This window comes from Bubalus kerabau, chromosome 4 (genome assembly GCF_029407905.1).
Source record: "Bubalus kerabau isolate K-KA32 ecotype Philippines breed swamp buffalo chromosome 4, PCC_UOA_SB_1v2, whole genome shotgun sequence".
Taxonomy (NCBI): Eukaryota; Metazoa; Chordata; class Mammalia; order Artiodactyla; family Bovidae; genus Bubalus; species Bubalus kerabau.
In genome coordinates this window covers 146878452-146895597 of record NC_073627.1, presented here as the reverse complement: position 1 = coordinate 146895597, position 17146 = coordinate 146878452, and the positions used below count along the sequence as shown (strand labels likewise).

General features: G+C 38.7%; 1 protein-coding gene across 8 annotated transcripts in view; it reads left to right on the top strand.

The window, feature by feature from the left end:
* Positions 1-17146, top strand: part of TUT7 (terminal uridylyl transferase 7) — a 58521-nt gene that overhangs the window by 18951 nt on the left and 22424 nt on the right. For all 8 annotated transcript variants that reach the window (XM_055578975.1, XM_055578976.1, XM_055578973.1 and 5 more), the window contains exons 11-18: positions 2503-2655; positions 6077-6257; positions 7658-8754; positions 9104-9254; positions 10335-10421; positions 10970-11070; positions 12830-12887; positions 16951-17054. In XM_055578975.1, coding sequence (XP_055434950.1) covers positions 2503-2655; positions 6077-6257; positions 7658-8754; positions 9104-9254; positions 10335-10421; positions 10970-11070; positions 12830-12887; positions 16951-17054 — 1932 coding nt within the window. The remainder of the gene's footprint in view (positions 1-2502; positions 2656-6076; positions 6258-7657; positions 8755-9103; positions 9255-10334; positions 10422-10969; positions 11071-12829; positions 12888-16950; positions 17055-17146) is intronic.

Here is a 17146-nt window from a genome sequence, read left to right as displayed (position 1 = left end):
GATGAAAGTGAAAGAGGAGAGTGAAAAAGTTGGTTTAAAGCTCAACATTCAGAAAACTAAGATCATGGCATCTGGTCCCATCACTTCATGGCAAATAGATGGGAAAACAATGTAAGCAGTAAGAGACTTTATTTTGGGGGGCTCGAAAATCACTGCAGATGGTGACTGCAGCCATGAAATTAAAAGACGCTTGCTCCTTGGAAGAAAAGCTGTGACCAACCTGGATAGCATATTAAAAGGCAGAGACATTACTTTGCCAACAAAGGTCCATCTAGTCAAAGTTATGGTTTTTCCAGTAGTCTTGCGTGGATGTGAGAGTTGGACTATAAAGAAAGCTGAGCAGCGCCAAATTAATGCTTTTGAACTGTGGTGTTGGAGAAGACTTGAGAGTTCCTTGACTGCTAGGAGATCCTAAAGGAAATCAGTCCTGAATATACATTGGAAGGACTAGGCTGAAGCTGAAACTCCAGTACTTTGGCCACCTGTTGTGAAGAGCTGACTCAATGGAAAAGACCCTGATGCTGGAAAGATTGAAGGCTGGAGGAGAAGGGGATGACAGAGGATGAGATGGTTGGATGCCATTACCGACTCAAGGGACATGAGTTTGAGCAAGCTCTAGGAGTTGGGATGCATAGGGAAGCCTGGTGTGCTGCAGTCCATGGGGTCACAAAGAGTCGGACACAACTAAGCAACTAATCTGAACTGAACCACCTTGAGATTTATCAGGGCCTGACTGACCTGGGGCAAGGAAAAATACCCGACTCCAACATTGTGTTGTTCCCTGTCTCACCTCACATTGGCAGGACTACTAAGAAACACGAAGTGACGGTTGAGCCCAGGATCACAGTCTCACTAAAAGACTGAGACATCATAGAACTGTAGGATATCTCCCCTCTCTTCACAGCTCACTGCAGCATCATTTGGCCTCCTGTATAATAATGAGGTTACAGTAGAAAGAGTTCATTTAAGAAGTCTCTTGGGAAACCCAAAAACAGTAGAGCAGACAAAAACAAGGATACCAACAGAAGTTATAGCCCCTTGATGTCTACAGCTGCAACAAACAGTACATTGCCTGACTCCAGCCAGATAAAGGAAAAAAACCTCACACCACAGGGTTTTACGCAGCTTTCAACAAAAAAATTATAAGGCGTACTAAAAGGCAAAGTCATAGGTTTGAAGAAACAGCAAGCATTGGAATTATTTCACCAGGAATTTTAACAATAAGACTTAATATGTTTAGGGCTCTAGAGGAAAAAAAAATCAGTAAACTTTACTCAGTAGAAACTTCTTAAACTGAAAAGCAAGGACGAAGAAAAGAATGAATAAGAAATAGAACGGAATATCTAAGAGTTGCAGAACAATTACTAAGGGTTATAGACTCCACTGTCTGGGATATCCTAGGCAAGAATGCTGGAGTGGGTTGTCATTTCCTCCCCCCAGGGATCTTCCCAGCCCCAGGATTGAACCCACATCTGCATTTCAGATGAACTCTTTTTTTACTACTGAGCCACCTGGGAAGCACCACCTAGGCCCTAGAAAAGACCACATTTCATCCTGAGTTAGAAGGAAATTTTTTTGAGCAGGGGAGCGACATGATGTCACGTTTTAGGATTGTTCTGTCAGGTAAACCACAGAAGTTGTCCATTTAATGTGAAAATACATTGGAGAATCAGGCTACCACAGTCATACCCTAACCCATAATTCATTATGTACGTTAGCATGTTTAAAGGCTGTGAAAAATCCCACTATACCTACAGTAAAGAAATCTGTTCACGTTTGTTCCACATTTCTTAGACCTTTTGAGCCTAAGGTTTTCTTTAGCATCTTAACCATGTCCAAAGAAATGCTTTATGTTTATTGAGCACTTACTATATGCCATGCCCTGTCTAAATGCTTTATGTCCATTATTTTTTCCTTAACTGTCCCATTAAGGAGATGCTAGTGTTAGCCCTTTTTACAAGAACCTGAGACATAAAACAAGGACCTTACTGAAGGTGTCACAGCTAGTGCCTAAGAGAGTGAGGTTTGGGCCTAGGTGGTTTTACACCAGAACCATGGCCTTAGGCCTAGGCCGTGGTCTGTTAGACTATTTACTAAAAAATTATTTCCAAAAGGTCTTCCATTGTGGCTCAGCTGGTAAAGAATCCACCTGCAATGCCCAAGACCTGGGTTAGGAAGATCCCCTGGAGAAGGGAAATGCTACCTACTCTGGTGTTCTGGCCTGGAGAATTCCATAGACTGTATAGTCCATGGGGGTTGCAAAAAATTGGACATGCCTGAGCAACTTTCACTTCACTATTTCCCAAAATCACCATTTCTTTTGCAAATCAAAACCTTGAATTTTTCTCTTTAAATTTACAGATGTCTCAAAGATAATCTTTTGATAAAAGATGCCTTTCATATTTTCAGTGAACTGTGTTACTTTTCATGTCTTCCAGGATTTATGCTGTGATTGTTTTAAAAATCATTTCTGCCTTATAATGTGTGTTTAATTTTTCCTAGATTGAAGGATTCTCACTAAACAAATTAGGAAACTTCAACCTTAAAGAAATTGAGAAAGACTCTGTGGTCTGGGAATACACTGATAATGTTGCAGGGGATGTGGACTCAACAAAAGAGGAGGCACCAAAGGAAATGGCCATTAAAAGGGGACAGGTCTGTTCTCTCTCATGTCTGGTCTTACCATTTATTTTTAATTCAGTTGTTAATTGTGGAGTTTATGTGTTAGTCTTCCTTTCTTTTCTCAACTATCTTTAATTATTTCATAACTGTGTAATTTCAAGTCTGTTCAGTTCTTTGAATAGACAAGGAATAAAAGGTAAAATTGCAAATCATTGAATCCACAGTTACGTGGTTTCTTCTCTGTGTAAGGTGCTATGAAAGAGGCTGAGAATTCAAAAATAAGTTCCTATCTATCCTGCAAGAGCTTAGGTCTTAGGTTATATTATGAGGTTTAAATATAAGAAAAGTTAACTAACCTCAAATTGCTAAAATAACAGTGAATAAGCCTATGCTAGTATACTTGTCCTTACTCATACAGTTAGTAGTGAGAAGGAGAATTTATGAACAAGGAACAAGCTGTCATTAGAATTTCAAACAAAAATCTAAGCAACATAACAGTAGGATTCTGACCCAAATTGGTAAACAGTCCTTGACTCCATGAGCTTTCCCATATCCCTTTGGGATAAAATGACAGTAATATCCACAAAATACCTCTGAGACTCGGATTCTAATCCCAGCTCTTCACAAACAGGTCATGTCACTCCTGTAGCCCTTGTTTACTCTGGCCTAAAATGGGGAGATATTGGTGAATCACATATTCTTGGTTTTGTTGAGGGGAAGAGAATGGTGGTGGTGGCACCTACCTGAGTTGCCACCAGAACACACCATTTGTGTCATTTGTCTGTGTGGGGTTCCAGTGTTGGCTAAGAGCACAGACTATGGAGCCAGAATATTTGAATTTGTATCCCAGCTCACCCACTTCTAGCTATGTGTCTTTGGGCAGGTGACTTAATCTTTCTGTGTCCCAGTTTCCTCACCTGTAAATGGAGATGATATTGGTACCTTCTCATAGGGTCATCAATGTATAGAATGCTTAACTCAGTGCCGAGCATATGGTAGTTCAGTTCAGTTCAGTTCAGTCGCTCAGTCATGTCCGACTCTTTGCCACCCCATGAATCGCAGCACACCAGGCCTCCCTGTCCATCACCAACTCCCAGAGTTCACTTAAACTCACTTCCATTGAGTCAGTGATGCCATCCAGCCATCTCATCCTCTGTTGTCCCCTTTTCCTCCTGCCTCTAATCCCTCCCAGCATCAGAGTCTTTTCCAATGAGTCAGCTCTTTGCATGAGGTGGGCAAAGTACTGGAGTTTTCAGCTTGAGCATCATTCCTTCCAAAGAACACCCAGGGCTGATCTCCTGGAGAATGGACTGGTTGGATCTCCTTGCAGTCCAAGGGACTCTCAAGACTCTTCTCCAACACCACAGTTCAAAAGCATCAATTGTTTGGCGTTCAGCTTTCTTTACAGTCCAACTCTCACATCCATACATGACCACTGGAAAAACCATAGCCTTGACTAGACGGACCTTTGTTGGCCAGTTAATGTCTCTGCTTTTCAATATGCTATCTAGGTTGGTCATAACTTTTCTTCCAAGGAGTAAGCATCTTTTAATTTCATGGCTGCAGTCACCATCTGCAGTGATTTTGGAGCCCAAAAAAATAAAGTCTGACCCTGTTTCTACTGTTTCCCCATCTATTTCCCATGAAATGTATATGGTAAGCATTTAGTAAATGCTAGCTACTAGTCTTACTTTATTTGAAAAATACAGTGTTCTGTGTTTTAAAAAAATAACAATAATGTAAGTACCACTAGTCTACGTATGTCAGAGGTCTCTTAAGTTCCGTGTTATGATATTGTGAAGTCATTTCACAATATGAAATGTTGAATATATGGATAAAGAGGTGAGATCTAATGGAAGTTTCCATTTCTGGGGTTTTCTCCGTGTCCTCAACTGTTGTTTGTGGGACCAAAACAACTACATTTTTAATCTGGTTTAGTTTGTAAATCCACCTGATGACTTTAACTTATTTCACAGAACCTTTGTGTTGAGATTTACTGAATAAATCTGTGACCACACCACTTATTTTGAAGCTTAATATACTAAAGTGCAATTGGAAGCAAATTTGTATACCCTATAAGGAAAGGCTACTGCTGAAAGACCACTTAAATACTTTTATCTTCGCATTTGAATGCTAATTGGAGAGATTAATCATGCTGCCACTTCTAAAATTAAGTGAGGTCTGGACAGTGTTGACATTTCATAGTGTGGTGAAAGAGCACTGGCCTGGGATCAGGAGACATTGTTCTTCTGCCACACAAGCCACATAAACTCGTTGGGTTTCAGTTCCTTCTCTTGTAGCATATGGGAGTTGAACTAAATTACCTCTTAAGAGCATCTTACAGTTGTGACATGGTTTCAATGATAAATGGATTTCTTGTATTTAAAAAGACTATACCTAAATGAAAAAATACAGATAGCAACCAGTCTACCAGATGCTTTCCCTTGTTTCTGATTTAATCCTCATAACTATCCTGTGTTATAGGTGGTATCATCCCTACTCTGCAGATAATGATAGCGACCATTTTTTGAACATGTGTGCCAGGCACTGTGCTAAGCTCTTAACAGACTCTCTCTCACTCAGTCCTCCCAACAGCCCTATGAGGTGGGTACTATGATCCTCATTGTTCAGATGAGGAAACCGAGGCTTAGACAGCTTATATACCATCACCAGGATCAGACACAGCTAGTAAATGGAAGAGCTGGATTTGAAAGCTTAGCATGTACTATTCAAAAGCCAGTTCTCTTCGCTTCTGAGCTATACTGCCAGTCCAAGAATGAAGAAGCTAAGTCACAAAGCAGTCAAAACCTGTGACGTGACAAAGTCAGTATTTGGACCCTCTTTTTCTTTTCTAAGTCCTTTGAACTTTCCACTGTATTATATCACAGTATGTCACATCTTATCATGAGTCTGTGAGTGGAAAACTTGTATTAATTTCTGATATCAAGGGTTATTTATTCGACTTTAAAATCAGTTGCTGCTGGAAGAACCAATGAACTTAATGTAACTTCTCAGAGCAAGTGAGAGGAGCATTTTTCCTTCTACTCTATGCAAACAACTGCAGTCCATTTCTGTGTCTTAACAGTGTAAAGGCGCCCTCTGGCGGCAGGAACAGGGAGAACTCAGTGCTGAGAGTAGTAGCAGTGGAGCACAGTTCTCTCCACCGGCCCTTAAGACTTCAAAATTAGAAGTGCTGCTTGGTTATGTGCTGCCCGTCTATTCCTATGATACTGACTAGGTTTTAACATAACTTTAATCCCGAAATTCAGTGAAGGAATGCTGTTTCCTCACAATCAAAATAGAACCTAGAATGTGATTTATCAAGATAGACTGCTGATTCATATCCTTGCTAAGGTTTTTCAGATATATTTAATTTGATGCTTGAAGATCTCTGATTTTTAAGATTGTACTGACATTTGAAATAACCTGTATATTTTCTCTTTGCTGTTAATAGGTACCATTAATATTTGATTCAAAACAGCAGCCTTCAGTACCAATTGGGCAACTCTGGGTGGAATTGCTTCGATTCTATGCTTTAGAATTTAATTTGGCTGATTTCGTGATAAGTATCCGTGTCAAAGAATCGATATCTCGTGAATCAAAGGATTGGCCCAAAAAACGCATTGCCATTGAAGGTATCTCAAAATATTTATCTTTAATTCCCATCCCCACCCCACCCCCTTTTTTTAAGGTATCAGTCTAACAGCATGCTTTTTTATTTCGATCTTTTTTCAGCTTCTACATGTAAGGTAGGCCTGACCCCAAAGATGAAGTAGATAGCGAGAATCTTGCATGCATTACAGTAGATCTTTCCAAGGGACCAAATTGTTCATCCTGAGTTTTTTAAGTGCTGTGATAAAAAATAATTATTCATGCAACTAAAAGGAATAGCTGTGTGTGTCCTTATTTTCTTTGTAAATTGCTTAATAACTTTAAATGCTTAAAAAGTCTTTTCCAAGTGACATGTAAATCCCCCTTTCCTCTTCGCTGTTATCGTTTCTGAATCTTTAGATTCAGTCCTTTCGTGAATTGTTATTGATGTTGTTTAGTTTTACAGAGGTTGAGGAAGATACCTTTTCTCATGAAAAACAGCATTCTTCATTAAATTTCTCTCCATGGAGAGAGTTTGTTTTTGGAATACCTGCAGTAATATTTAGAACTTATTCATAAAAACACCTTTTCTCTTTAAAAACACTTAGCTCTTAAATGAGTTTGAAACCATTATATGAAAGACATACTGGTGTGCCCTGTAGACTCCTCTAAATGAACGAGCTCCTATCAGCTTTACAAAGTCAGGAGATGGGAACCCCTCTAGAAATCTTAATTCTCCTCCTTCAAATAATTTAAAGAACCTCCTAAATGGAATTCTCTTATTTTTGCTTGATTTTTTTCAAGCCTTATATTGCATAAGAGGGTTTTTTGCATTTTGCATAAATTCTGTGTGCAGTCATGGGGATCTCACATTTTTAAACCCTCCCCTGCAGTTTCTCTGGCTCAGCTCTTCTGGCCAATTGCCTAACCTGCTGGAGTTCTAGGGGAGGAGAAAAGATTGAGAGAAGTGGTGTCTCCTCCTGGTGCCTCCCTCTCGCCCCTGAATTCAGTCCAGCCAGTTCAGTGATGGGGCTTCCCAGGGCAGAAGAGTGGAGGTAAGCTCTACAAACCACAGGGCCTGGCTGAGTGGGGAGGCAGAGCACTCAGCAGAGCCCAGAGGGAAGACCCCGCTTCCCAAGGGCATGAGAGCCACACTGATGACTTTTTTTTTTTTTACCTCCACGGTCATAGGACAGAGTAGGGAAGGGGTAATGGTTCTGAATAGAATGGGTTCTCGTCATAGAGCAGATGTTTAAGAAAGCATTTCTTTTTGTTTTTAAAACTGTATCTTCTTACTCCCCATCCCCAGTTTTTAAAAAAAAGCACATAAGATAAATGATAAGTTGTACTGTTATTTGTTGTCTTTATCTATGTAGCAGGCTGGTTTTTAAAACATAAAATAGAAATGTGTGAAGTAGTGGATTTTTTTTTTTTTTCATTACAGATCCCTACTCTATAAAAAGAAATGTGGCAAGGACCCTAAATAATCAACCTGTGTTTGAATATATACTTCATTGTTTAAGGACAACGTATAAATATTTTGCTCTTCCACACAAAGTTATGAAATCCAGCCTTCCAAAGCCTCTGAGTACTGTCAGCTGTACTTCTGAACGTTCTAAAGAAATAGCAAAACATGATCCAGAGGTACAAGCGAAAGGTGATAAACTCAAAAACTCAGTTTTGGCTCAAGGTTCTGGTGCTGCCAGTTCAACTGCAAACACCTGCAAGGCCCAGCCACTTACTCTTAAAGAGACTGCTGAAAACTTTCAAAGCCCATCAGCAGAGAAGATGGGAAACTCACACATCAGTGTCCACCTGGAAAACTCTGACTGTATTAAGGCAAAAGTCAGTTCTGGTGACTCTAAGGACATTGAAGTACATCATCAAGAAACAGGAAGTAAAAATAAGAAAGAAAAAAGTGGAAAGGAAAGCAAGCATCCTTTGACTGCTGATGATCAAGCTTTAAGTAGTAGCAAGTGTGGAGCGCTTGTTACCTGTGGCAGCCCAGGAACTAAGGAGACAGATACCACTTTGGGTCTAGAAGGCTTCAAAAATCCTATAGCTAAAGAGTATGATGAATTTCCTACTTCATATGCCAAGGCTGATGTTGATGAAGAAAGCATAGAAGGTACCAATGAACTTGGAGATGCTGTAAGCCACTTTACCCCTTCAAGACAGAGCCGGATATCAGGAATCCTTCACTCTGATGAGGAAGAGGAGGACGAGGAGGAGGAAGAAGAACCCCGGCTCTCCATTTCCCGAAGGGAAGATGAGGATGACATTGCTAATGGAGATGAATTAGACAACACCTTCACTGGATCAGGTGATGAGGATGCCCTGTCTGAAGAGGATGTGGAATTAGATGGATCTGCTAAGTATGAAGACTTGAAAGAATGTGGAAAACACCATGTAGATGGAAACCTACTAACGGAACTTAATAAAATCAGCCTTAAAGAAGAAAGTGTATGTGAGGAAAATTCAACTGTGAACCAGTCTGATTTCTTCTATGAATTTAGTAAACTCAGCTTCACCAAAGGCAAGGTAATCAGTACCACTCCTATACATGGAACTAGGAGAGTTGAAAGAGTTTTAATGCATGTACTTTGGATTTTCATGTACTAAACCAGGGCTCTCACCTGTCTCAGTAGTGGTTCACTCCAGTGCAGCCACTAGGTCCACTGCCCTCATTAATCTCTTGGGAATTTGCAGAGGAGAAAAGAAATGCTGTTGGGTAGTCAAAATAACTACCTTTTTCTCCTGAGTGTGTTTGGAGTGGCCATGCCACTATATTTTCATTCCTTTGGAATGTGAGGTGGACAATGTGTACTTTGGAAAAAAGATTCAAGGCTCCATTATTTAAGTCTTGTTTTGCTTTGCCATCTTCCTGCAGTCTCCTACAGTAGTTTGCAGTTTATGCAAACGAGAGGGTCATCTAAAGAAGGACTGTCCTGAAGACTTCAAAAGAATCCAGCTGGAACCTTTGCCACCATTAACACCCAAATTTTCAAATATCTTAGATCAAGTTTGCATTCAGTGTTACAGTAAGTTATTAACATTTCTTTTTATTTGTCAAAATATTAAATTGATGTTTTCTCAAGAGTTAATCTAATTCACTAACCCATTAGCTTCATTATCCAGGCTAAGTCTTTGGCATTGTGTATTGTATCCATAGTACTCTGTGTATCGTGTTCCATTTGAGACATGCAATAAATACTTGTTAAAGAAAGACAGGGAAGGAGAATCTTCTAAGTCTTATGATTGGAGTACTATCATTTCCCAACTGGTGTTCCTTGAAATGCTTTTCTAGGTACCTGCCATTAATAGTATTTAGTAACAAGAAGTATTCCAAAGGTCAAGGGGGAATAACTGTATATCCTGCCCCCTCCCTTAGAGATTTTCAGGGCATATTAGCATAATAAAGGCTCCTGGAAATGTTTAGGTAAAAAGCTTATTTAATAACTTTAATATTTCTAAAATGTGAGCTTAGAATACTTTTTAATTAATGCTAGTTAATAACCTTTAAGGAACATCAGTTTGGGGAAATGTTGGTGTGCCAAGGTTTAAGTTCTACAAGGAAAACCATTTGATGGAGAGGCATGCAGCTGCTAAGAGTGGAAGATTATGACACATCACATTACTGCACGTTAAGATGTCTGTCTGTGCCATAAGTCACTTGTTCTTAATCAGAGATTTGTTCTTTAAATCTCTTTGGAGAGTGTAAGTGATGAAAGAAAACTACTAGTTCTCCTTAGGGGGAAAAATGTGAATATATATATATACACACAGACACACACACATATAAAATGTGTTTTATATATATGTATAAATACATACTCACAAACTGTTGTGTTCACCCTCTGCCTTTTTCGGGCTCTGGGCCTCTGTGAAACCCAGGAACAGAACCCTTGTGCAGACTGGTTTCCATCTCAGGAACAGTTCTTGGTGATAGACTCTTTGAAAAAGGCATCTTTATTGTACATTGCTTAATACTGTCTACTGAAAAGACACAAAATTTAGGGTTTGGTTGTTTGTTTGTTTTAGCTAATTAGGTTTATTGAAAAATATTTTTCAGAGAATGTGAACAATCTTTGTTTCTCAGTGTATCTGTTTATTTTAAACAGAGGATTTTTCTCCAACTGTTCTAGAAGATCAGGCACGTGAACATATTCGGCAAAACCTAGAAAATTTCATAAGGCAGGAGTTTCCAGGTAAATAATTGTTCAGCTTTAATAAAAGCATTAATTTTGAGCATAAGAGAGCAGTCTTGCAGTGACGGTGGGGACAGGGCGTCTTTGTTTTGTGATACTCCTAGGATGGTTTTAGGTCTGTTCAGTCCTAGTTTGCCAACAGAGAAGACAGTTGCAGTGTAGTATTTCACTTAGCAGATACATGTGAACTTCATTTATTAGTTGAGAGTCAAGATTCAGACCTCTAAAAAGTGAATTTATTTAGAAAGTAGTAAGCTTACATTATTAAATGTGCTGAGGTGATCCACATTTTCCTTAAAATGGCCTTGCATCTAAGAATAAATTGACATTTGATAATCTTTCATGTCTTCTATAGCTTGTATTTATTTATAGTAAATTTTGAGAGGAAGTAATTTATAATAAAAGACTAGTTAATAAAAGAAAATAATAATTATGAGATTATTATAGAACACTTAATAACTGAGTACTTTTGATTCATAGGAGAGTTGCTTTGATCAGAAAATTAAATGTACTCAGGTTAGTTGTTACTTTTCATGTATCCCTAACAGGAACTAAATTGAGCTTGTTTGGCTCCTCCAAAAATGGATTTGGGTTCAAACAGAGTGACCTTGATGTCTGCATGACAATTAACGGACTTGAAACTGCTGAGGTACAGTGACTACATAAAACTTGGATTTGCTGTGGCATGTGTTTTGACAATCTTGATTCACAATTCAGCATGGTATTTTCCAAATTTATCAGGGTATATCATATGGAGTATGCCATTTGGCACAATCAGTCTGGCCAAATAAATACATTAGAAGTTTAGAGGTGAGCATGAGGAGTAGAAAGGCTTGTGCTTCCAACCTGTAATGCAAACTGGATATGAAAGCCACATCTGGGAATTCTAGAAAGCCAAACTAGCCTTTCCAATGTCCCTTTGGCATAGCCACTAGGCTGACTCAGGTGCATAAATACACCCACATAAGGTTTTCGGTGAAGTTTTAGCAGGCAGCCAGTGTGATACAGTGATGAAAGTGGAAGTCACTCAGTCGTGTTCGACTCTTTGTGACCCCATGGACTATACACTCCAGGGAATTCTCCAGGCCAGAATACTGGAGTGGGTAGCCTTTACTTTCTCCAGGGGATCTTCTTAACCCAGGGATCGAACCCAGGTCTCCTGCATTGCAGGCAGATTCTTTACCAGCTGAGCCACCAGGGAAGCCCATGGTACAGGGATAAAAGAGTGCTAGGATTCAAGACAGACTTGTCCGTCTTTGGTTGCTTATCTCTAATACAGAAATGAGATTTCCCTTGCCTCAGAAGATCGTTGTGCACCTCAGCATGGATCGTGTATGTCAGGAGTCAGTGAACTACAGCCTACTGCCTGTTATTTTTTTTTTTTTTTATGTCAGTTTCATTGGCATTCAGCTACACCCTTTCATATATGTATGGTCTACATCTGCTTTCACTCTAACTCCAGGGTTGAGTCCTTGCAACATGGCCCACAAGGCAGAAAAGATTTGCCAACCTTGATGGCATTTGTCAAATATAAAATACTGTGAAAAGGTGTAAAGTTTAAGAAGTACTAAATCCATCGCCTTTTTTATTTACAACAGTAGTCCAAATGCTGCGCATCCAAATCAGTGGTGCTGCTGTTGCTCTGGATCTTCTTATGCCTTTTCTGAGTTTCAGGGTTTTGTCCCTTGAGGATGCATCTGATTTGAGAAAATAGCCACAGGTGATCTGGTGTGACTTTGGTGAATAAGGTGGATAAGGACGATTGGGTCCAATATATGAATGATTATACATCATTGAGATTGAATTTTTACATGATTAATAAACTAGTTGTGAGGGCGTTTCTAAATTAAATTCCAAATTCTGGTAAGTATATAACCAACTAACCAACAAAAGGACTTAATGTTAAAAAGGTCAGCCCAAATGTTTTTAAATATTTGAAATGTTACTCATATTTGCTGTATAACTTTCTTTTTGTGTGTTATATGTTCAACTAGTCCTATGGAGAAATAATCTGAGCTTAATCACACCCCAAAGCAGTTCATCAGCTCTTAATTAAGCTATAATGAAGATCTACCCAGAATGAATAAGACAGGCCACAGAAGCTCTCTCTTATTAATTCTGTCACATAGAGGAAAGAAATTGGAAGTTCTTAGTGGTTCAGAGACTTTTCTGGGGACACTGATTTCAGCCTTTCCTGCTCTTTTAAGAGCAGTTAGTAAGTAGGGTGCATGAGGGTTTCCATATCCTTAGGATATTCCTATGAGTAGGGATTAATGCTCACCTAAAAAAGAAAAATCAATATACAACAATTTGAATTTAATTTTGTTATTTCTGGAGGAAATGAAACCAAAACAGGGTTAAGAACCTGTCTTCTGTTTTTGATTCAGTCTCTGCCATTTTTGTTTCAGGAGTTGGACTGTGTAAGAACTATTGAAGAATTGGCAAGAGTCCTCAAAAAGCATTCAGGTACCTCTATAAGCTTTATCTAAAAAATATTCTCATCTTTTTTATTAGTGTTTTGCATACTTAAAATTTACAAATGACTGAAACAGTGTAGTGGCTCATATAACATTTATAGCATTGGTGTCTTTGAAACAAATCTGTGTGGTTATGTATGAAAAACTGAGGAATTGGTTATAATTTGTATGCATATTGTTGCTTTGGTTTTATTTCATGACAAAATGTATACTATACACACAAGAAACTTTGGGAATCATTTTGCCTTATCAACATAGTGTAAATCAAAGTGTAGGTAGAGGTTGCTGGCCATGACGTGAAGTTTAGTGAAAAGTGCTACAGACTGGGGTGATGGATTGATTATACTTGCAGCTGTTCAGCAAGTTGTGCATGACCCTGGACAAGTATTTACAGCTGCAAAAAATGTACAGGTTCTGTCATTGTGCACAAAGCTGAAATGCCATTAACATATTCTTCTGCCTCTCTTTGTCAGAGGTAGCTGTGGATGCTGTTAACAGTGAGAGTCTTTTAAAATGTGGTACATCAAACGTCTGTGCTAAGAGTTAAAAATGAAAGTGAGCAAGATGTGGTCCTTGCCTTTGTGAAACTTAAATCTACGGACCATCCATAAAACGCTTTCTTATATCTTAGTCAAAAGTAGATTTAAATCCACAGCATGGGCATGCACACATAAGTATGCACCTGGAGTACCCCTTTTATTTGCATTTTTGATTTCCAGAAGTTTAAAGAGGATACCATGTGATTTTAAATAACAGGGGCAAAATCTTAATTTTGTTTTATTCCTAATGAAAAGTAACCTAGAGCATCAGTGTTTTTTTTTAATGTGCTTTGATATAATTTTTATGGTCATTAAAATAAGCATTATGGGAATTTTACCTCTCAAAACTATATGCTTTTTTATTTTTGTTTTTGAAGATTATGCAAAGAAACTAGATTGCTACGTTGCCATGACTATTAGGTATTTCATAGTGAGGTAGGTTTTGACTTTTGATTTTGAAATAATTTCATATGTAAAGGAAATCAGCAAAAATTGTACGAAGAATTCTGTCTGCCCTTCGTTCAGATGCACCAGTTGTTAACATTTTACCACATTTGATTTATCATCCTATCTCTTGCTTCCTCGTAATTTTTTTCTGGACCATTTGCGGTTAAGCTGCAGACATCACTTCCCTTTCTCCTAAAAAAACCTATACTTTCTAAGAATGAACCATGTTAAAAATAGGTCATTTTTAGACTGAAAATGACTTTTATATGCAGATTATAATGTAATACAGATTGCATGGAGCAAAAACTGAATAATAGCTAGAAAGCAATGATTAAGAAAGCAATTTTCCCACATATTTTATTGGGTGTTTGTTATGTGCTCAGCACTGTATTGGGCATGTAGGTAGGATAGAAAAATAAGTCTACAGGTCTTTCCTTTGACAACTTTCGGATCTCAAAGGTAAGATACTCTCACAGGGTATGGAATAATGTATGATGGTATTCATTTATTAAAATAATTTGTAGAGCCTACAATAAGTATTAAATAACTTCTGAGGAGAGAGAGATTTGGGGAAAGAGTTGGGTAGGGGAGGTTCATGGAAGAGATGGGCTTGTTCTGATCTCATGATATTGATGAACTTGATTTGCAAAGGATAAGATGAGAAGTCATTCCAAAGTTGCATGGATGTGACTATGAGAATCACTGTAATCAATTTTGTAGGACAATGAGAAGATTGATACATTTTGAGAGGAGTTTCAAGTGGGAACTAGTAAGAAAATGTGAACTGCGTTCGAGAGAAGAAACCCAATAAAAGCAGAACTTTTTAGGCAGCTGGTATGCTCTTAGGGAAGATACAGTCTAAAGGACAGGGCAGAAGGATCTTAACCAGATGCCAGTGATCCTAAAAGGAAGAGAATATGAGAGATTCCAAAGGCAGATTTCCTAGATTCAGAACCTGCAAGTAGGAAATATGGGTTCAGCCTGAAGAAATGGGAATGGGAATGTTTGTAGAGAACACCAGTGTGGAGTGATCGTTTGCCATGAAGCTATAATCTCTAAGAGTTAACAACAGTCCAGCAAGCAGTTAGAAACATAGAGTTAGAAATGTAGAGTTGCCAGTTAAGATTGAAGAACAAAATGAAACAGTTTTGTATTGAAAACCTTGAAGGAAGAGGCCAAGAATAAAACAGTTCTGTGGGATTATGAGAGAGGTTGAGGACCAAGCTTTAATTTATAAGGGTCGAAATTAAGCAAAGACACTGAAAAAGGAGCTGTTGGAATGGTAAAATAGGAACCAGGATGATATACTGTGAATAAATCCTAGAGGACAGGTTTATAAATGTCATAATGGTGAATTAACAGTGTCAAATTCTAGAATTTCTCCATCTAGGAAGGCGATGGAAAAAAAAAAGGATACTTCATTTAAAGCCACCATAGCAAAGTAATTTAATGGTGGCTTCTAAAATCAGACTCCCTAATTTTAAATCTTGGGTACCTGCTTGCTGGCTGTGTGATTCCAAAAAGTCACTCACCTTCATTGTAAGCACTCAATTTCTCATCTGTAAAGCAGGAACAACAACAATAGGATTTAAGATTAAGAAAAATAATACATTACAGTACAAGGCCTGACTTGTTGAGTGTTTAGTAAATAGGAGCTTCCTTGCCCCTTCTCCCCATCAGTATAAGTTAGACTTCTTCTGTCTCCCATGCAGACCTTTTCTGCTGAAATTCCTTTCATCTGCATACTTTTTTTTTTGAATTCTAGATCACTAGGCATCTGTCCTTCTAGATGTCACCATTTAACTCTCTCAAAAGGAGCTCAGACCTTAGCACCCAGAATAAACACATCTTTCTCTCTTCCACTTCCCTTCTGCTACAACCGCCACTAGCTGTTCTTCCTTCTACATCCTCTTTCTTGGTTGTTGACATTGACATCCATGGAATCACCGAAATGAATGAAGTGATAATTAACCTGTCCTAGACTAGGTTCAATAGAATCAGACATACCTAGATTTGAATTCCCACTTCACAATTCACCAACTGCATATTCCTAAGCATGTTCATTTCTCTGGGTCTGTGTCATTTTTGGGGTAAGGGTGAATGGTCTTAGATGGTGACGTTTGTAAAGGAATCTGGGTGTTCAGGGAATGTTCTTTCTGTTATAGCCTTCCTTTCCCCTACTTCTTCTTCCCCAATCCATCCAGTTAGAGGTGCTCTCAAACATGTCTTGCTGCTTCTCTGCATTCCCATGCCACCATTATAATTCAGTCCCAGGTCAATTTTTATAATGATCATCCTGACTCTCTTCCATGTGCCTCCGATGGTCAGTGATTCTTCCCAGATTTTGCCAGTTCATTGGCATCTCTTTGCCTCCAAGGATATATTTGTTCCATATTTGGGCTCTACTCAGTTTTTACCACTTATCCTGTTACTCATTATTTCTTTCCCTCAAGTCCACTCTGTAGCTTGCACAATTCCATGGAAGTTCCCTGAGCTTGTCATTCTGTTTCAGGGAGCTACCCTTTCCCTGTGCAGTTTTCCTTGCCTGGTAAATTCTCTCAGCCTTCTCTTTTTTTGCCTATGGTGAAAACCTAGCTGAGGCAATATCCTTATCTCCTGTTGACACTGATTCTTTTCTTACATTGACATAGCTTCTAGCTCCATGATGAGGAACTTTTGTTTTGGGCATTCAGATGATTACTCATATGATGTAGGGCTTTTCTTCATATAATGTGTGAATGCGTAGGGCGCACATAATCCAGATTCTGTAGTAGTTTCCTCTGTTTTGAATCAGACTGACAGCTCTATACACATACACAAGATCCGGTGTGTTCCTGAAGGACAGTGGCTGCCTTGTTGATTCTTGTACTTTAGATATTCATGTGTTTAACAAATGTAAACTTTGCCAGAAGTGTCATGTTTGTTAATAACAGAATTTTTTGACTAGTCTTAGTGACTCACTGAGACAAGCCAAAGCCAGGTTTACTTCATTCTATGTTGGAACATAAGAGCAACTTATACCCTCTGCTGCTGGATTTAATAATACTATCTTGTTTCCCAACCTAGGACTGAGAAACATCTTGCCTATTACAACAGCAAAAGTGCCAATTGTAAAGTTCTTCCATTTGAGAAGCGGTCTGGAGGTGGACATCAGTTTGTATAACACATTGGTAAGATTTCCCCTAGACTTTTTCTTCATGCAGATTAAGGGGAAGAAGTATCTCTTAATTTATTCAGTCTTTAAGTAAAATTAAGCCATTCA